The sequence below is a fragment of the Platalea leucorodia genome (genome assembly GCF_965183815.1).
Source record: "Platalea leucorodia genome assembly, chromosome: 2".
Lineage (NCBI taxonomy): Eukaryota > Metazoa > Chordata > Aves > Pelecaniformes > Threskiornithidae > Platalea > Platalea leucorodia.
Genome location: NC_138824.1, coordinates 125,745,304 through 125,767,339, shown reverse-complemented (window position 1 = coordinate 125,767,339; position 22,036 = coordinate 125,745,304). Strand labels below are relative to the sequence as shown.

At 46.2% G+C, this 22,036-nt stretch overlaps 1 protein-coding gene across 1 annotated transcript in view; it reads right to left on the bottom strand.

The window, feature by feature from the left end:
* Window positions 1–204: 204 nt before the first annotated feature.
* The window catches only part of GAP43 (growth associated protein 43), a gene marked incomplete at both ends in the record, with an annotated part of 55,511 nt that continues 33,679 nt past the window's right edge, over window positions 205–22,036 (bottom strand). The window contains one exon of the mRNA XM_082334530.1: window positions 205–293. Coding sequence (XP_082190656.1) covers window positions 205–293 — 89 coding nt within the window. The remainder of the gene's footprint in view (window positions 294–22,036) is intronic.

The following is a 22,036-nucleotide window of genomic DNA, read 5'->3' as shown; positions in this document are numbered from 1 at the left end:
TTGACTGGGATTTTTCCTGCTTTTTTTTTTTTTTTCTTTAAATGTTTGCCACACAGAGAGAAAAAGGGTTTAAGTGGGAATGGGAGAGGGATGGACAGGCTCACAGATGTGAGCAGGAAGGGGGGAGATCGAGATTGGGGTGGGAAGGAAGGATAGAGGATAGGGGGAGGGAGGGAGGGGCAATGGGGAGTCATTTCTTAATGTTCAGGCATTTTCTTGGTCCGCCTTGCTCTCTTCTTCTTTCACCTCTTCCTGCTGGGCACTTTCAGTAGGTTTGGTTTCTTCTACAGCATCTAGTGGGGAAAGAGATGGTCCAGGGTTAGTCAGCCATGATCTAGAGCATCCTGCATGTGCACGCAGCCATCACATGATGGACTGCATGGCTTCAGGCTTCTCTCTCCCCAAAGTGACCCAGGTCTCAAAGTCCCTGGCACTTCTGCAGCATGGAAAGAACGTGCCAGGGTACAGCCCAGCAGACAAGCATGTAGCTCTCATGAAACACTTCCAGCCCCAGCAGAAACCATGTGCAACTGGAATCACAGAATCATAGAATCATAGAATCATAAAATACCAGGTTGGAAGGGACCTCAAGGATCATCTGGTCCAACCTTTCTAGCACAATCTAGATGAGATGGCCCAGCACCGTGTCCAGCTGAGTCTTAAACATGTTCAGCGTAGCGGAGTCAACCACTTCCCTGGGGAGATTGTTCCAATGGTTGACTGTTCCAATTGTGAAAAATTTCTCTCGTGTCCAATCGGAATCTCCCTGGGAGTAACTTGTACCCGTTACCCCTTGTCCTCACCATGGGACTCCTTGTAAAAAGAGAGCTCTCTGGAAGGAGCTGCCTAGCTCGCTGCTGATGTGGCAGGCAACCGTCATTCATTTAATCAGGTGCACTGATTAGGCTCTTGGCTTACCAGCTAGATCAGACACCTGTATTACCCTTTTACTGAACCCAATGACTGTGCCAACCACTGTTGAATTGTTGCCCCCTAATTAGTCCTACAGATCCTTCCAGTCGAGTCTTAAAGAGGTCATGAAGAGACAACTTTACATGCACTTGAAGCTTTGCAAGACCCAGAGGGAAAAATTTTATAACGTGTAACTCAGACTTCTCTTACATTGAATAGAGACCTAGAGAAATGTCTCTGAGCCTTCAAGAACAGGAGCCTTCAACTGGGAAGTTATCACGTCTCTCCGGTTTTCTGGGCTCTCCCTTCAAAGGCAGAGCTGCCCCAAGGGGAAGCAATGAGTGTAACTGGAGGCTGGATCTGCCTGTCAATCAGACACCTTGTGCTGGTACACCATTCACATGAGAATTTAAAATGAACACTAGGAGCAATCCCACAGCAATGAACTAGACAGGGAATCAGAACCGAGGGGAAGGCAGAGGCAGCCAGCAGGGACAAGGTAAAAGAAAGGAGCGCCCCTCAGGTTGGAGTGGTCTTGCTGCTGGGTTCATCCAGCCTGAGACACCATGCCCCTCTCATTGCAGCAGGACGAATTTAATTGTCTCCGAGTTCCTGCTGACCAGCTCTCATCATCTTTAGATCAGTGTTCCTGGGCCTCTTTCAGAAGCCCCGCTAAGGTCTATGCACTGTGTGGATTTCTTTTTACAGGTGAAGGTGATGGTTCACCCAGGGATGCAGGGCTGTAAGGTAGAATAACACACAAGGGTCTTAGTGCACTGTAGTGGCTGGTCTGCTCCATTCCCATCTCTCCCCCTTCCTCACTGACTCCCCACCACACACACACACACACACACACACAGACCATGGAGAGGCCAAGGAAACAGCATCAGTCCAGATTTGGGATAAAGAACAGGGAAAAGAAACAAGTGCTGAAGGGCTGGGTGGTGTGGGACAGACCATGCGATTGGTATGTCACATACCTCGACGCTGGCACTCGACATACCTCTGTAGCATCACTGTATCTCTGGTGGTCATTCACAGAGGACGGTGGGGTCCCTTTGAACCAGACAGTTCCTGGCTTCTCTGATGGGCTACCAAGTTATGTTACACCAGCAAATAAAACGGGCCAGGGACTGCTCCCTGGCCCTGAGGCCAGCTGGCACCACACAGGTCATGTCCATACGGCTACACTCTCTTACTCTCCAGCACAGGGTGGCTGTGTCTGGGAGCTGTCTGGGGCAAAGCTAGTTGGCATAATCAAAAATCACACCATGACCCATGCTGTCAGCTTAACAATACAGATGTTCACATGCCAATGTTTAGTTTGTGAGGATTAGCACCCATGTTTAGCGTTAGTGAGAATGCTAATTGGGATGTGAACCTTTCCTTACTGACACCATTTATGCATTTTGGTCTGGTCTATTCAATGCCATCAGATGGCAGACTTGTATTTGCTTCCAACCCTGGCAGTAGGTGCTGCAGTCTCGCTTCCATCTCCCCCTCAGCTATTTAGCCTCTCTTTTAAATTCCTTCCTATCCACCATTTCCATATGTATCACCTTTAAGTTGTGTGCAACTTCGCATCCTGAATCATCTTCATTAAAGGCTCTGCTTCTGGACCTTCAAATACTTTTTATCTTAGTAAACGCTGACTGTTGATTTTCCAAAAGGAAAAAGTCTGCAGGAACATCCCCATGGCCCAGGACCGCAACCTGAGCCCCTGCACCTGCAAACCCCCTGTCAGCAAAAACATCTGTGGACTTGCTTTCCCTTGATACTGAACAGCCAAACAGAGTGCTACTCAAGGGCTCCTTCTATACATGGTATAGCCACAGCCATGAACCAAAGACAAAATAGACTACTGATTAAAAGAGGATGCAAGTATCGCTGGAAGGCAAAGCAGGCCAACTTGTCCTAGTTTTGTTAATTTTCCTGAATGACTTGATCACACTCCACTGCGGAGGGAAGGGAGTCCTTTTAATCCTGCTCTTCTCCAAGGCATTCATAGCAGGAGACACGTTGAATTACGGAGCTGAGAGCAGAATCCCAGTGCACAACCACCTACCCCTAAATTTGAGCCAAAAGACTATCTTTAGCCAGCAGCAAAGCATGCTTTGCTATAAGGCTCTGATAGATCCCAATAAGGCAGAATTTCTTTTTTTTCTGCACGTAAATGCATGATGAATGTAAGAGCAACAAAGGATAGGCAATGTGGCTTCAGGAACACAAGCCCTGACACTGTATTTTGTTATGTTTAAGACTTTCTGTGTCTTCCTACTGAAAATATGCACACATTTTAGCCAGCAGTCCCCACAGCCTCCTCAGGACAGCACAACAGAAGGGCCCGTAATGCAGCAAGCACAGGGCTATACACTGGGAGGTCCTGCGTACCTGCTGTGATACTGAGTGCCTTGGCCGAGACATACAAACCGCTAAGTCGCACAGATGCCCCCGTTACATCAGCAGCTGAAAGAGGGGTCCAACTCCTACAGTGGTAGGCTCTTGACAATTGTCCTAGCGAGATGGGCAGGAAATCTGGTTGCACACAAAGTGGGGGAGCTGGCAACCTCGGTGACGTGGGGTAGCTTACCATGTTTCCCGTGCCGTTCTTGCTCTTAAGATAAGCAGGCAGGTTGAAACACAATTTTCTGCCATGTTTTGTTCCCTGTTGGCTCACCACAGTGGCAAATCTAATTTTCAGGGAGTGCCTGTGGCGCCCAGAGATCCCTGGCTGGCAGAGGAATTGCGCGGGGGTGCCTTGCTGCGCCTGTTGCCTTTCTCCGGGGATCAGTTAGTGGTAGGCAGATGACTCTCTGCTGAAGCAGCCCAGAGACTGCACTGATTTCTGCCATGGCCAAAATAACCTGGACTGACTCTGAGGTCATGGAGCAGCAGAAAGGACTTAAAGTCACTTCATCACATATTCAAGTCATTCCTCTCCTTCAAGAGAGGAATCATAAACCAAATGCTGGACACATGGCAAACTAGAGCAAATTTTCATGACTGTGGATGTCCCAAGTATAAACAAGAGGTCTAGCATTTTGAATAGGAATCATCACAGAAAATTCAGCCAGCCACTCACCCTCTTTTTTTGTTGCATGGTGTTGAAGCAATAAGGGGAAATATGCTATGCACTGCTACACCCTGCTAAGCTATGTCTTATTTCCTAGCAGCTTTATCAGCATTTCATTGAGCTTTGGGACGAGGGAAAAGAAGTAAGCTGGTGTTGTTATACAATAATGAACTTTAGCAAGAAGTAATACCACAAAGGATAAAAAATTCGGCACAAAAAATAAAGTTCAAGCTGTGGCACTTCTAAACCACAGAAGTGAAAAGAAGAGGATTCTCTCTGTGCAATGGGAGCAACGCAGCACAACCCTACTGACATCAGGGCCAATTAATAGCAGTTTCTGATTCATGAGGAAAGGTGAGACAGTTTATCTGACTCACCCTTCACCAGTTTGTTTGATGCAGGCTATTTCTGCAGTATGCTCTCTGGGGTTTTCTCCAGCCTAGTCTCCAGTGTCCCAGCAAAGGAGGGCAAGGTATCCCTGGGGAGATTAGTAGATAGCTATCCTGGGGATTCCATACATCAGAGAGGATATTTCTTATGTTGCTTTTTACCCAATACTAGTCTTGATTTCCCACTTCCTTGAGCTCTGCGCTGTCACACCTGTTGGTTTGTAGTGGACAGATACAGTGATACAGACAGAACTGCACAGCCTTGGCATTTTACATTCACTTTGCACTTTGCTGGAATAGGTATAAAAGGTGACAAAAAAGCAGGTGAGAATTCAGGGCGTTTAGGCAAAATATTCCATCCCTGCTTGAGGAACAAAAACATTTCATCCTGGGTGACCAAATTTCCACCTGTCTAAAGCCGCCTCCATTCTGAACATGCCAGCACTATGAGATCTCCTTCTGCAAGATCAGTCCCGTGTCCATTTGTAAGGGAGAGAGCAAGTAGGAGGCAGTGAGTTATTTCTTAAGATGGACCCGGACTGGGGCAGCACTGAGATGCACGTGAAGAGATCATGAAATGGGAAAGTTGAAGTGGGAGTAGATGGACATCTCACCTAACTCCAGACATCTACACAGAGGCACCTCCGGCTGATCTTCTCACCCTCTGCTCCCTTTCTAATTACTGGAAATAAACATGACATTTCTAGGACTCTATTAAGCTGACCCATTTAGATGCCTACTTTAGGACAAGAGGAGCTGCAGCCTGGGAACACCTACATCTTTAGCGAGCCAAGGTAGAGACATCCACATTTGTTCTAGAGCATTCCAGCCACAGAGCAAAAAGAAAGGCCCAAATTCACAAAATGAGAACACAACATGTGCACGTGTGGAGGAAACATGACAGGAGGGGAGGCTGAGCTGTAATATGAAGCAAAAGAAGCTTGAGGAGGGGCCAAAAATAAAATCTGTCCTGAAGGACAAGGCAGGAATGGCTAGGTCAAAAAGCTAAAAAAAAAACCAAACAAAAAAAACCCCAAAAAACCCAAGACCAACAACAAAACCCACGTAGTTTGTGCTTGCAGTCATCACCCTCACACTTGTTTTAATGCACATCAGTCATCGCTTGCAGTGTTCTTCATTATTCCAGCCCTGTGGTCCCCCCCAGACACAGCTTTGAGATTTTAGTTTGTTTTGCAGCTTTGCCTTTTGTTTTAAAATCTATGCTGCAGTCCAGATCATCCTATAGCATGGGATAATTTTGCCACAGAGACAGGTGAGCTGAGATGCCACGAATCTCACTTCAATCTAGCACCCTGGATGGGACAGCCAAGCTGAGAAACCTTTTGGGCAGCCTCAGTCAAACCTTAAGCTGCGACTGCAGAATTGCTTAAGCGATAGAGCTGCACGGTGGGAGAGGCTGAATTGCGTTTGCTTCCCAGCTGAAGGGCCTGTGTCAGAGACATGTTTCATACCTACAGCTCCAGCTGGTACCTGCTAGGGTACTGCCTTGCCCATGGAAGAGAAACGATATGGAAATGAACTACAGATCCTTGCTGAAATAGGGTCTTAGATTGCTCCTGCCCCTCAGCACTCCATTTATTTCCTGGAAAGGGTGAGAGTCATGTCTGTGAGCCCTGCTGGGGAGCAAACGCCTCGAACATATGCAGCTCTGGTTGCTGTAAAGCTGAAGCAGGCACACAAGCAGTAGTTCTGCTGAATGGTGGTACTTCCAGCTGCCTTTGCCTATGCTGTGCTCTAATGGCTGAGCGTGCAGGCTTCTCTCCAAGTCTCTCCACTGCCCTACATTAGTGAAATTAGGTTGAGTGGATTTCCGGGTAAAACAGTGTCTCTTGGGACCTGCCCAGCTCCCGTCTGACTTGCCAAGATTAATTAAATCAGAGCAGACATCAGCTTATGACCATAGTAGCAGCAACCTCTCTGCTGATCATTTCTTTTGTGGCTGGTGGCTTGGGTTTTGTTTTCCTTTTTGTCTCTGTTCCACTGCAGATCTTTAAATTACCACAGCTGATGCCAAGAGAAGAGAAATTGCACAAACACACTGGGATTCTACTACAGATGCAGGGATTTTGCTTTTGCTGCTTTCCCACTGTTTGCATAATTATTGCTGATACTGATTGTGCCGCTCGAACTCTCCCATGCCTTCGTGCTGAAGTATTGAACAGATCTACTCAGCTGCTGCTCTTCCTCTAGCATTTGTCATGCTCACTCCTTTCTCCCTCTGTCCTCTGCCAACTACAGCTTGGTCAGAGATGGAACTGAAAACCTGTGCCTTGTCTGGCCTCCTCTTTGCTTCCAAATATTAATCTGGGTTTTGCTGCCCTGTTATAAGCAGACTTTGCCTGCCCCAGAGATGACTCTGTTTGTTTAGAGACATTTTTTGGAGGGTAAGGAGCACTGGAAGGCCCCATTTAAAATCTCTGACCTGAGCATCTCCTAGTTTTAATGACATTTGGATCCAGATTTGGATCCAGGCTTCACAGCTTGATTCATCTGTCCTGATCCATCTGTCCTTCTAGGCAGCCAGAAGCCGATTCCAGGCAGACGATGGTAGGTCTGAGACTGCTGAAACGAGACACAGTTCAGGTTCAGAGCTGTTGCTTATACAGTTCTTCTCCTGATCCAAGTTAGCCCATTGCAGTCAGCCCTATGATGCGTCATATGCAGTGCTAAAATCCTACGCCCTCCCCACTTGCTGCTTCTAAAAACTGGCAGACTTATGCTGGCCCAGCAAAACACTGAGAAATGAAGGAATTGGGTATTTCAGGTGAGTGGCTGTGTATCGTCCAGAGGACTGACTTGCGTGATTTCTACCAAACCCCTGGTGAATCCCTAACTCGCTACAGATGGACCCAGGGTACCACCTGGTTCCCGTGAGCCCTGGGGGGTCCTGGTGGGCACATGGCATCTGGGAGATCTGCATCCCCTTGGCAAATCCTGCAACAAGGTGGTGGGGAGGGATATCCCCGCTGCAAACAGCAGGCAGGAGGTCCAGGGAAGTTTCCCAATAACTACTGGAAAGAAGCAGGCAAAGCAGCCTGTTAAGGTTAAAGCAAAAGGGTGAACACAGCCACAATACATGGTAGTTTGGCCCTCCTGTTCCTGGACCCCCTCATCTTTGTTTCAGTGCCATGTATGCCAACCTCAGTTGCTCTAGCAGAGAGGAAAAAAACAACTTCTGCCAGTCCCATGGCTGATGACTTTGCTCCAAGCTTGGACGGCTGCCTCTTTTTCTGATCCTGCTAAATCCTCAGAGGACAGCCAGCCCCAGTTCTGTCGCCCCAGCTGCCTTTGCGCTTTGTCAAGCTGAAGAGCCAGTGGCTTAGGGATTTCCTCTCCCTCTCCTCCTATCTCATGCCTTTCTTTCCCCAGCACCACCACGAAACCACCCTGCGTTGGCATCCGTGTGTGCAGGAGATGGAAAGGGAGGGAGTGGTGGGAGAGATGCTCAGGGTGCGCAGCAGTGGGGAGAGGGTGCCGAGGGGAGTCGGGCTCACAGATCCATTGCAAAGCATCTTTCACAGTGTCTAGACACCAGCTGCCAGGTTGCCATGGAAACTCCCCAACTTTGGCTGACGGGAGGGAGCAGTGAGGTCTCCAGAGAAATGAGAGTGGTGGAGGAAGAGGGTGGAGAGAAAAAAGGGAGGATGTTCCTTGTGAATGTGAGGTGTTAACCCTGCTACAGCTACATTTGCAAATATTTTTGCTTCCTGGAGGATGGGAAAGAAGCAGCTCTCCTTCTTTCTTCCACTGCTATTTCCTTCCCACACCCATGGACACAGCCAGACCTGAAGGCTGAGACAAACGACATGCCTAATGCTGGCTGGTCCTTTATTCCTGCCTATTATCAGCACTTTTGGTCCAAACTTCCTGTGTACAGTACCTATTACTGGGCAATTGCAGTCCAGCTAGGGTTGGAAGAAGCCTACCGGATTGGTTAGGTTTTCAGACAGTGAGATCTCCTTTAACAATGCCTCTCTCTTGGCCACCACCACTGCTACAAGTAAATGCAGCTCCAGGGAGGACAGGGTGCTCCCACCTGGCAGCAGTGCGATCTGTCACGGTGCTTCTGTGGGGATGCTTTGTTGCACCAGAAAGTGGTGGGCAAGTGGGAGGCTGTGCAGTACAGTGGCCGAAGGGGAGGTAAAAGAGCCCTTTTGGGACGAGCGTGCCTTGGAGGCAGATGTTTTGCACTGATATTGAGTAGACTCCTGCCAAACAGTGTCAAAGGTGCTGACCTTGACAGGCTCCTACCAAGGCTCCACAGTCTTTACAGCCAGGGAGCCTGGAGAAACGTGAAGTGACTTGCGCAGGGTCTCCCCAGCCATCAGCTGGGGTCAGAGCTGATCTGATTCCCAACCAGTTGCTCAGCTTCCCTGCTAGAGCAGGAAGGCTCCCTTCAGGAGAGGTTCCAAGCTACCAGCCTCTCCATCTCCCCAAAAAGGGTGAGCCAGAGTCAAAGATGCCTCTGCAGACACCCAGACCACAGTTCTTCATTATCCACTTCTTGACTTTCCAGCAAGGTAGCATACTGGTCTTTTTAGATTAAATATCCAGATCATACCCCATATATAGGATAAAACAGGATATAATATCCAGATCATACATTTATGATGAACCCAGACCTTTGTGAACATCAAGAGCTGTCTCCATTGTGGCCTGCCCAAGTTGCTACAGGCAGCCAACAGTGTAAGTATTTATCTGGTCTTTGTCACCACAACAATGGCCTAACTCACAATCATGGAGGTATTATCCTTGTGGCATCCCAGTGAAGAAAGTAAAGGCTTTTATCTGCATTTTAGAGTGAGTGAAGTATGAAGAACTGGGCTGTGGTCACACAAAAGCCTGTGGTGTACCCAGGAAGCTGAACTTGGCTCTTCATTCTAGCATCTCAAACAGCCACTCTGCACACAGCAGCACCTTCATAGAAGCGATGCCTTGGTCTTGTGATTTCTGAAATTCCACAAAGTCCTAATTTCTGGCCAAAACTGGAGGTGCAGCAATCTCAGCAATACCCGCCCCGCCCAGCCATCACAGGAAGGCAGGTAGAAGAAAGGCATTCATTACTTCACCTGAGGAAAACCCAAGAAGAAATAACCAATAAGTTGTTCTTTACTCTTTTCTTCCCCTGCCCCTGTTGATTTCACATAGGTCCTGCAGACCAGAAAGGCTACTATTTTTAATTCTAAATACCTTGTGATTCGAACAGCGTGAATATAGAGGTTTTTACTTGCTTCCAGCTGTGGAATGTAACAGTTGGCAGCTGCTCTTGGCATGCACGTTGGAAAACAGGATGTCCCCATCTCATGCAACAGTATTCTTTTGTGTCACCCATCTTTTCTCCCTTGCTGGGTTACATTTTGGAGGATGGTTTAGAAACAGAGGGGACAGAAGAACAAGGTCTTGATAAGACATATCCATTTATTCTTCAGCCTGTCTAGGGTGGCTGCCCTGTGAGATCATAGGGGAGAAATCAGAGGAAAGATAAGAAGAAATGGAAATAGCCTGAGTAGGTCATGGCCAAGTGAGCAAAATGCAGCCTTATGGAAGTGACTGACAGTGATTCCTGTACAGCCAGGACATTTCTAGCAAAGTAATTAATTCAGAGAGTGGAGCTTACAGCACTTTGGGGATGGAGGTTTGGGTTTGGAGAGGCCTGGCAGATGCACAGAGAATAGCACAGCAAGTGACAGAAGTTTGATAGACAGATCAGATCCTCAGAGGTCTGCCCATCTTACAGTTCCGCTGATGAGCCTGGCAATTGTGGTAGGATCAGTAGGGGGATAAAAATGAACCCAAAACTGTGGCAGACTGCTGGCATTCACGCACTGCTGATCCTGAAATAAAGAGGGTTAAGGAGAGGAAGGAAACGTGCAGACTGCTCGAGCCTTTGGGTTCTCCATCTACAGCTCCCACCTCATCACACAGGACCAGCGGTGAGGCTGCTCTTCTCCCCTGCCCTGGCAAAGCTGGCCAGGGAAAAGACGCCAGAGGAGGAAATCTTCCATAATTGCAGCAAAAAGGTCTAGAAATTCCTTCAGTGCATCCAGAATTAATGCACCACTCCTCCCCTCGTACTCCTCCCCCTTCAGCTGTCAGTGGCAGGAAAACAAATTGCTGCAGCTCTTACTACAAACCACGCTCCCGCCTCCCTTCCCCCAGCCCAAAAGACATGTGCCATTCATAAGCTGCCTGGCTGCTGGTCTCCATTATTAAAGCCTAGAAGGCTGATAAATTGGGGATTCATGGAGCCTGCAAGCCTCCAACAACCAGATTGCCATGGAAACCAGAGGCAGCCTCCATCTCCAGCAGAAATGATATTGATCTAGCTGAAGGCAGGGAATTACAATCAAGGAGAGGACATAAAATGTCTCTTTTTCTTCCCTTTGCCATCCTCCCATTTTGTGTTTAAATGAAGGAGAAATTTCATTTAGAGATCATTAGTTTGTTTCTGTCCATCATCATACACGAAGGCTCTGCAAATTGGATGCTAAAATGAATTAAGTGCCTGTTGTCAGCCCTTCCACAGCCATCTTGTTGATAACTGTCCCCAGCAGTTGCAACACCAACACCAGCTCTTTGCATCAAAGATATTACTAATATTTCCCATGCATACAGCTGGTGTGCACACACGTAGGATCCCAATGTGTTTTGTGCAGAATGGGCACTGAAACACAGCTGCTGCTCTCTGGGAGGCAGTTCAGGCTTAAATGCTCTACCCACTGAAGCTCCTGGGAGCCTTTGCTTTTCATTTCAACAGGAGGAGGTCATCACACGCATTATAATGGCCTGGATATAGGAAGAGGCATTTTGAACTATGAGCACTTGTGGGGAAACCCCCACTTCAAGACAACGCAAAGTGGCATTGCTGGTGCAGAGCAATCCTCCCCTCTGCCCAAAATCCCCTGTCTGGGACTGTTTAATCACAGCCCTCCAGGGATGGAAAGATCAGGAGTCACAGCACCCATCCTGCAAAGCTGTGGGCAGCTGGACACTTTCCACAGCTCACACTGCAAAGGCCAGATCCTCCTTGCTCTGTCACCTCATCCTTTGGGTGCCTGCGAGAAAGCCTACAGGTTGGTAGGTGAAAAGCCACAGCTTGACTTAAGGTGGGAGGTTGGACTGCATAGTCGCCTCTTCTTCCCCAAGAAATCTCTGCGACCAGAGGTGTGGTGCTGCTTGACCAATAAGTGCTCAGCCCGAGAGGAAAGGAAGGTGTAGGGCAGCCCTGCGCCTGGCGCTGCCGTTTTCAGAGAGCCGAGCTGCACAGCAGGAAGGAAGGAGGGACCTGCCTGGAAAACCTTTCACAAGTGCTCTCATTGCCAGTGGCAGTCTTCCCTGTGAAAGTGGCAGCAGCTAGCATCAGTAATTCTGATTTTAATTCAGATTTGGAATTTTTTTTTTTTTTTTTTAAAACAACCTTCTCCCAGTTCGGGAGGGACTTCCAGCCTCTGAACTTTCTGAGTGCTGCACCAAGAGAACCAGTGCAGTTGTCCCACAGTAGCCATCTCGGTTTAATTGGCTTTTCGCAACAACAATTCAATCAGGCGGGTAATGAGCTCAGCCTTGACATGAGGGCACCCGGCGGGGCAGCTGCAAATGCTGCGGAGACCTTGTAGGGGCACAGCGAGGCAGCCCCAAGCCCTGTGCACAGCTGGCCGTGCCGTGGGGGCACGAGGCCAGGTTGCATCACCTAACACCCCGGAGTAGCAGGTATGTCCGGGTCGTCAACGACAAAGGCAAAGGTCCTCAGTACTGTCCACTATGGTGGAAAAAAAGTACCCTTATGGGGTGGTAAGACAGCCCTTTGCTGAGCTAGCCTACAATGACAAGGCTTTTCTCCCTCATCAAAGGACAGTTCAGCACTGTCCCCTTGCTAACACCGCCAACCCAAGGTGGCCCTGCCTCGGCTGTGGGGCCAAGCAGTAGCCGCTCCTCCACTATCGCATGCGTAGCCAAAGCTGCTATGAAGCCCAGCTCTGCACAGGTCCACAGAGGCTGTGAGTTACCACAGCTCCCACTTGAAGAGTTTCTAAGTTTTTGGCCAAGGTGGAGCAGCCCATACTTTTGCCTTGGGCACCATCATTTTGACAATGGCTGTGACAGAAGAGGGCCTTAACTGAGGCGTGAACGCACCGGGCCTGAGCTGCTCTGAACTTGCTTTTAAATTGCACTGAGGCATAGGAAAAGGCACTCCACCGTTTCATGCTCATGCTATCTCCCCTGGTCCTCCGGCTCATTTTATTTGCTGTAAAGGTCCTTGGCTCAGGTCTTGCCTGCTGGTCGCAGAGCGATGTCGTGAGATATCCACGTGAATGAACACGTCTGTCTTACTCTTCCTCTCCTGCTGGAGCTGTTCCACTTCCATAAATCATTAAAAATTCATTGGGCCAGAGGAAAACATTGACTCTGTAGACCAGTGGTGAGGGCACTCATCTGGAATGGGGGAGACCAAACTCCACATCCTGGCTCCAGCAAATAATAAATAATTTATACAAAGTGGAACAGCTCCAGCAGGAGGGATCAGGGGAAACTTTGTCCAGCAGCCCAATGGCTTGCTTGCAAAGCTCACTGGATTTCAGCTTCCTAGGGTAAGGCATGGGCTCATCTTGTCTTCTGTCCATTCAGGGAGTACCTGACCCTCACGTGCTAGCTACTCTAAAAGCAGGCAAAGGTTTCTCTTACTACTTTAATCTACAAATCCCATCATTCCTGGTACTGGTACATTATGTTTGGCTTTGACAAATTAAAGGGTTCTTTAATGAAAAAAAGAGTTTCACAGAAAAATTTCAGCCCAGCGGGACTCAGAAGCCCTGCATGGAGGTGGTTTGAACTGCAACTAGGCTTGACTCTTCTGTTTGGTAGAAACACGTGTATGTGTTTTGCTAGAAATGAGGATGAGAAGTTGTTGCATGCTACATCAGTTAGGAACAGTTGGAATTTTCTCCCTGTTCCCTGATGTAAAAATCAGTGACTCCATTCATCTTTCTCACAGTCACTTGGCTTCAGCCATGAGAAGGTTTCTAGCTTGAGGCACAAAGAAACGCTTTCTTTCTCATTTTGTGTCTCTTTATTGAGTGCAGTGAACAGTGCTGGGTTAGCATCTCTTGAGACTGAAGTCTGCTGTTCATCCAGAGAACTGGTGCTGCTCAGCAGCAGTGCTGTGCATTTCTTTCCCCTGCCTTCCTGCTGGGCCCTAGGTGTGTTTGGGATAGGTTGTGTCATGGGCAAGAGGTCAAGTTCAGTCCCTGTGCCTGGCACCATGTTTGCCCACGCTGTCTCCCAATGAAGGGAGATCTCTGATCAGACCCAGTGAATGCGAGGGATTTCCATCCCTTCAGACCACAAGGGAAAGCAGATGACCAATATTACAATATTGCACTGAGTCTCTCCCAGGGGAAGAAACATACAGACCATTTGTGAGTAGATTAAGACCACAGACTGCTTCAACTCGCACATCTTTCTGAAGTGCAGCAGGGCAGGCTCCAGGCCAGGGCTTGGTCTCCTGTGGCATATACCTTGTTTCAGCACTGATGACTGAAGATTACTCTGAATTGCATAGGACACTGATGCTGAAATTACAGGAGAAATCCTGGCCTTATATAAGGTAGTGAGGCTCAGATTTCAGCCCCGTAGCTGCAGCTACAGCTGGTGAGCATTGGCTCCAAACAGGCTGTAAAAGATGGGAGGAAGGAGGGAGGAAGAAGGGGAGCTTGGAAGAGAAATTTTGGGATAGGTAACACAGGGTGTCTGAGCTGGAATACATACCCTCATTTCTAAGCCCACACCCAGTGAGGGGATGCAGTCCTATACTCATCTGAAAACTAGGCAGCTATTGATTTAGTCCACACGAGCTTGCATTCACACCTTCCTCTTAGACGCTTGCGTCATTTCCAAATCAGTGGGTGCCCAAAGCCTTTAAAAACAGCAAAGGGGTCTTTAAAAGTACTTTCCACCATCCCAACTTTAAATTACTTTTAATTTATTCCATCTTCCATCTCTTCAAATGGTTATCCAGTAAGGTCTTTGAAACATTTTTCACAGCTGCTAAGATGGTTCTGCCAAAGTCAGCAGCACTGGGGAATGCTCCTGCAGACTGGTCACAGCTCTCGCTCCTGCCTTCCCATCCCTTTCTCTGTATGTGCAATGCATTGTCAGCTATGGTTCTGCAGCACTGCACCACTTTAGCATTGGGATTTGGATGCTCTTCTAAATGTCAGAGAGATTTTCTTCTTCATTAAGCCCTGTAGGTTACAGGTAATGTCCGGTTATCATTACTAGCATTCCCAATTACTGTGTTTTGCTGAAGGAAGATGGAGAGGTTGAATAGTGTCTTCCACCTTCTGCTTTCTTTCATAATGAAAAGCAGACTCATTTGCTATTGCCTCAAGGTACAGCTGGAAAGTGTGTGGTTCTTTGAACACTGGATAATTAGGACCTTATGACCTTTATCTAAGGCTTATTTACATGAAGCCTTGAGTCTCACTTTTCCTGTCATTAGGAGAAGAGCATTTTCCTTTACATCTCTGGGCCCTGTCCAGGTTTCCGTAGTTCTTTTCCTGACTACTCTGCAGTCCTGCAAAGGGCAGGTGTCCAACATGGGCTCCTGGCTGCCAGGACCTCAGCTGAGATTTTTCAGCTCTGTTCCAATGTCCCATGCTGACAGTGATGTTGCTAAGGACACAGAAAGAAAAAAGAAACATTTCCACAGATCACATTCACATTTGGTGGTGATAAAGCCAAGGCTCTTTATATGCACAGGCCACTAGAGCTAAAGGATATGCAAAGGGAGCCCTTAGCAGGGAATACAGAACTAGGAAGAAAGTCACAGTTCTAGTAACCTGCAAAACCAGACCAGACTCCCCATCAGAGAACAGCTAAGCACGCAATAGCAGCACTCTCCATCATTCAGTTTTCCCCCATATATTATCGTGAAGTGCCTCCTCTGTTTTCTGCCTGAAAGACATTCAACGCCAACAGAGAAGAAAGCTAGGGAATGAGGAAGCCCTCATTTAAGTCAAGCTTGCAGCATGAATGTAGCCTTGAGAAATATATTGTGGCTGGAGACCTGTTCAAATTGAGCTTGCATAAGTTGGTCTTTCACAGGCCTATTGGAGGTCCAGAACTGGAGGTGGAACCTATCCCACAGAGCTGATGCCAGTGGCTTGACTTGCAAGCCTCCTGTCAGTGCCTACATTTTCTTTGATTCTCTTGGCCACTGCCCGATCTCACAGACCATGATATGGCTGAATAATATATTTGTGAAGTGCTTTCACAAAAAGGAGAACTCCCAAAAGAAGAAGTATTGCCTTTCTGGAGATAGAACTCCCAAAAGAAGAAATATTGCCTTTCTGGAAATACGTGTATACAAGTACAGCCTTTTCTGGATTAATGTGTACAGTGTTTGTCACCCCATCTCATAAAGGAGATTTGCAGATTTAAAGGGAGTGCAGAGGAGAGCAACAAAGACGCTAAAGAGCATGGGAATCATTTCATATAAAAAGCAATTGAAATCATTGCCTGTGTTTTCTTCAGGAAAGAGATGAACAGCAAGGGCTATGATACTATGCCCTCTGTGCATATGTGCATACTATATGATGCTATATATAATAATTAATGGCATAAAGTAGAGCTATCAAAAGCTTTTGCTCTTTCTGTGACATAACACAAGTACAAAAAGATATTTAAGGCAATGGTGGCCAATTAATTGCTGAACTTTCTGGCGATGGTACAGTTGGTTAGAGTTGGGGAAACTGTTGACACTTAGTCAATTGGATATTATGCATTTATATATATATGTCACATAAAGCCACAGTTATAATTAGTATCAAAAGAGATAATACATCATACTTTAACTGTTAAACCAAATCCTAGGCAGCAGAGGACAGGGATGAGTCCTAGTAGTAGAAAGGCAGTTTACCCCAAATCTGCCCATAGCAGTATTTGGTGCTAGCCACTACAAGAAGTGCAATAAATGGATGTTAGGTCTGACCTGGCTTGGCAGTTTCTATGTTCCTCTACCAGTCATTTGCATGCACCCTTGGGAGTACAACTTCAACTTGCCAGAGTCCATGGAGTTGCCACAGGCATTGGAAGCGATCATGGTACTGCCACTGATAATCCAGTATTAATGCACCTATTATACAGCTCTCAAGGAATGTCCAACTAATCTGATTGTGCTGACCTGGTGAACTTTCCCAATCCCTTTTCCTCTGCACATGGCAGTCATCTGTACCACAGAGTCAGTACTGCTACCTTTAAAGTACTGCTCCTTGGAGCTCTAAATCCCAGCTGATACTCTGCAAGCTTATATCTATCTGAAAAGTTCAGCCTACTTGATCCTAGTCTAAAGAGATGACACCGGTGGTAGTGCAGAGCACTGCTGGCAGCTACAGCAAACAGCTGCCACTTAAATTTCATTGTCCATCTGGCTGGTATGTCCACTGGTCTGCTATTTGAGCCCTTCTCAGCAGAAAATTTGGTTATCATTTATGGCAGAAAGCCTTCCTCCCATGTGGGGATTTCAGAGCATTTTCTGAAGATGATCTGAACGCAGTTGTAGCAGGCCACTGTGGAAAACATTGTAACAAGGAGCCAGTGATTTTGAGCAAAATCTAGGTGGAGTTTAACCATTGGCCTTGGCTGTAGAGCCATGTGTTAGCATGAGCGACCACTATGCAACATGAGCACATACCATGACATTAGTATGCACCGCCTTAAACACTACCACCTGTAGGTACTGCTTGTAAGAGCTCCTTCCTATGGAGGTGTGTAAGAGTGTAACGCTCTCAGCAAACCTTGGTATACCACCTAGAAAGTTCAGTGTTGTACAGGTTCAAGACTGATAGCTTTGTTCAGTTGGAAGAATACTATAAAGATGTGATGAAGAGTGAGGCTGGCCAGCCTCCCCATGAACAGGAACTCTGTGCAGCGTGCCAGGATCAACGAGGAGGGGCTCGGCTGATACTGCAACAGCTGTGGTTCCCAACATCAGGAGGGATGAAAGATTGCTGTCACCTTTCCTATAATTTCCGTCCTTCACAAAATAAACCAGTTAACCAGCCTTGAGTGTCCATTTACTGAGGTCCCAAAAGAACTCGTACCTCCTTGGTGCAAAACTGGTTAACTTGCTCTCCTCAAGAGGCCTTTTCCAGAGCATATTCGGTGAATATGCTTAGTGCCACCAAAGATTTCATTAAAAGAGATCAGGTCCTGCTTCACCACTAGCCCACTAGCACCATTCCCACCTATACGGGGTAAGCTGCATCTCCTTAGAAAACAGCAGACCTGAGGCACACATGGGACCAGAGACAGTATTTCACTGCAACAGAGGAGGAAATCCTACACCTGTGTGTAGGTTTCCTGTTCTCTGGAAAATTGTGACATTCTACTTTCCTCACCCTGCCCATTACATGGCTATTTGCACCAATGCAAAGCAGGCCGTGAAATATGTATGCAATGCTTATACCCATGTAGACACAATGAAAAGATTAAAAATTTCAGAGCAACTGAGGACTAGGCACATACTTTGACACCTTTCAGCATGTTGCAGGTAACTTAAATTGCATTTATATTCTTACTTTGTTGCTGGAGTAGTACTACAGACAAGAAAATGCTGGCATGCTTGCTCAGAGTTGTTCCCTCTGGGGCAGTCATGGGAAGACTACAGTATTTGCATTGCTTTCCTCGGCTGCCAGGTGTAGCACCAGAGATAAGCTCCCATGAAACAGGAACGGCAGTGAGGGTGTTCTGCCTCATGCCAGCTACCCATGGGCCAAGGCTAAAATTCTAGTTATACGACTGCAATCCTCTTGTGTAGCGCAGGCTGTACCTTCTAGCTGGTACATGACAACACATAGTCTCCCTTTCCAAATCTTTATATAGCCAGTGCTCCCTAGGTGCAGGAAGTATTGTCCTCCCATCAATATGCTGATTGAACTGAAAACAAAGAATGGATTCAACTCTAAACCATGAAAAAGGATCTGTAGGGACTTGCTCCCTCTGAGGAAGAGAAGATGGTGCCTCCCAGTGCTCCTTGCTTGCGGGATACAGGGCCCTGGGGGAACTGCTGGCCCGCTTACATGCAAAGCAATTGTCATCTGGCTGATTTTTCATTTCAGCTGTGAAACTGCTCCATTGTAAAGCTATTTCATCAAGCAGGAGAAAGCATTCTTCATTTCCCAACAAAAGAAGATCCATTTGTTTCCTTAGGCACAATTTACTCTTTCACATTTCTGGGCTTTGTTGTATTCTTACCTGACAATCTGAGAGTGCTTTTGATGTGAGAGCTAGCCAAATTTGGAGGTGAGACTGGAAAACCTGGGAAAGTACAAAGAGAATCTAACACTGTGTGACATTCACCTCCTCTACTCCCCGTAAGGCACACAGTATCCCATCTTCTTCTATAGTCTGCTGTGCTGGATGCTGATCTCACTTCAAAGCCGCACTAATGTAGACTCTTCCCAGTAACTTTGATGGACACTCTCCGGATTTAAGCCAATGCAACCTAGATTAGAATAAGTCTCACCTGCTCATCCATATGTAATGTATAAATTCCCTCCTACCACTTTTGAGTTTTGTCCTGTTGAGTAGGTTGGCATCTAAGGGAGCCTCTCTAAGCATAATACCAACACCAAAGAGGCAAAAGTTGGACCATAACAAAAAAGCCTATAAACATAAGTCTTGGCAAGGATGCTCAGATAAGAGAACATCTTCTTGGCATGCAAGTCACCCACCAAAAGACGTGAAGAGAACTAAGAGATTGTCCTTCTTGCATCAATCCCTCATTACCACTGAACAAAGCCCACTGACTCATTTCATGCCTTACCCGGGTTGGAATCCATCTACTTTTTGATACATTGAGGATTGCTTAGAAACTGCCCTACCGTACAACTGGGAATGCCTGGGGTTCCAGATCAACTAATACTGGATACAGGATAGTTGTTTGAAGCCGTTTCCTAAGCCATTACCAACAGACAGGTAGAGTGTGTAGAACTGAATAACAAGGAAAGCTGAGGGCTCTCAGGGGAATTAGCAACTAGTATGAAGAATCACCCAGCCTCTCCCCCACTCCAGAAACATTAAATATTAAGCATTAAAAATTGTGCACTTCTCTTTATCTGGCTAGTTATTCCTTTCCCCTCTTCCTGTTTTTTTTTTTTTTTTTTTGTTTTTGTGGTTTTTTTTGTTTTGTGTGGGTTTTTTTGTTTTTTTTTTTTTTTTTTTTTTTTTTTGTCCTGCCCCTAGATGAAGGAAAAAAATCTCTTCTGGATATAAATGAAATGCCCTTGCCTTTTGCTTGTGTTTGCACCAGGGAAGATATTCACAGATAACATGATACAGCCATTGTAGTAAAATTCAAGGCAGATGAACATCACTGCACAAAAGTAGCACGGTCAGCACGCCTCACGGTAGTAGCAGCCAAGCATACCATGGCAACCAGCCAACCGATGACACTGGCTAGGAGCCAATTTGATTTATTTTTGGCAGCCTGACACCGCGTATTACTGTGCCAGTCTTCGATCACAGAAACGATAAGAGATGACCTTTGAAAGCCAAGGGGATGACTTCTGGGAGAAGGGGACTGATGAAGCTGAAAGAGGATCTGTCCCCAGGCTGGAGGAGTACTGGAGCGGCAGATGTTTGGTAGCCCTCCCTCTTTCATGAATGACCATCACAGCCATGCCAGCAACCACCAGTGCTGCGTTTGCTGGGGGATGACCGGGAGAAAGGTCGAAACATGGCAAATGTCTTTAAATGTATGGAAAGAGTACCAAGAGAGAAACAGAGAGGTTTAAGGAGATGAGAGGGAGTAATAGGATGAAGATAGGAAAAAGAAAGCATAGGCTTTCTGTCATGAAATATTTCCTGTCTGTTGGAACTTTTATACTGTGATGATGCTCTTTTGTGGGATATTCTTTAAGAAGAAAGCAGCTTCTTACTATTTTGGACATTGTGCTATAGAGGGTATTGCAGAGCACAACCCAGCATCCTCAGAGAGATGGACAAGAAGGCCTATTTAATCTTTTTTGCATTTCTTTCGTGGATGGCTCTGGGGGCACTTACCCAGCTGTTTGAATTTGTGACTGGAAGGCTGATATCATACTGGAATAGGAATTTAGGAAAAAAAAAAATCTATATTCATTAACATTTTAAAGAGACTATCAGTTTGACTGTGGCCACACACCTTCCACGTTTGCTTTCTGCAAACATTAGTAAGCTTGAGTATTACTGCATGCATATTGAATAAGTATAATAGATGCACCTACTGGTCTTGAACACTCAATCATTGAAAACTCATTTTTAAATATATATTTGATTGTAGATTTTCCAACTTACTCTGTTGGCTAGATATTTACATAAGTAACAGTATCATGTGCAAACGTGTATTAAATCATGCATTTAAATGGCCACTTCAAACAATGTGGCCATGAATGGTTGGCCACTTCAAGTGATGTTAAAGCCAACAGTAGCATGGGGAAGATATTTGCAAATAATTTAGAATACTGCATAGAAATACACCATCCTTTGATGACTGATGACTCAAAACAGGTAAAATTAAGCAAATAAAATAGCCTGCTATTATGAATTTGCTACCTCTATCCATTAGAGCAGGTTAATCTGAATAAAAATAGAATGGTAATTCAAAGCAGAATCACCATTCCTGTTTAGGAATAAGGCATCCCAAGTCTTATTTAAGAGTTAATTAGCACTCGTTATCCTGTGTACAGAGGACCCCAACACACTGATTCACTCTGTCCTATTTTTGCCATTGATGTTTATACCTTTGCCCAAGTATAAAAACAACACAAGTACAGCATGCAATGTACCAAATTAGATTTCACAAATCACATGACACTTATCTTGCCACTCAACTCATCACACAAAATAAGAACAAAAGGTTGGAGACCTGGACAACAAAAAGCCAACTTGGACGATGCAATTTCAAGGCTTATCTCTAGAAATGTTTAAACAAAAGGAGGTAAAACCACCAACCCTTTGTTGTTGTGTACATTCAGTTTAGACTCACGCTCTTGAAGGCCACTCCCCTTGTCTATACCTTAAATCATAAGTGTTCTGCATGAGCTCCTCTCCCAGTACTTATCTGTCCTTTTGGATATCTGTTGTCTCCTATCTGTCCACTTTGTTGAGCAGGAACAGAGTTGCCTGAAGTCCTGAGTTAGCTATGAAGCTTAGAAATCTAATTAGAGTGAGAATTGTAATTTGTGGAAAAGAAGTAGTGGACCAAATAAAATGATGGAGAAACATCAGTAAGTGCAAGACTGGATGCTGAGGCTCTGTAACATTTACATCAGGCTGTTTATGAATATCAAGGTGATATGCTGCATTTTTGCCCCAACAAGCTAATGAATGCAGAATGCCCTGTACAACTGAATGTCCCAAGAATGTGGAGGCCAGTTATGCTTGGCACTGCCTCTTGATTGAGTTTCATGTGGTGCCTACCTCTGATGTTACCTTTTTTTTGTTTATGTTCTCTTCCTTTGATAACATAAGGAAGGTAAAGAACAAGAGCAAAAGTATCCTCAGGTCTTTGATGCATTTTCTACCCAGCTCAGTATCACAATTCAAAAACAGCCCTTCTTTATGATTTGTAAACACTATGTCTCTGTCAAAAATGCTCACT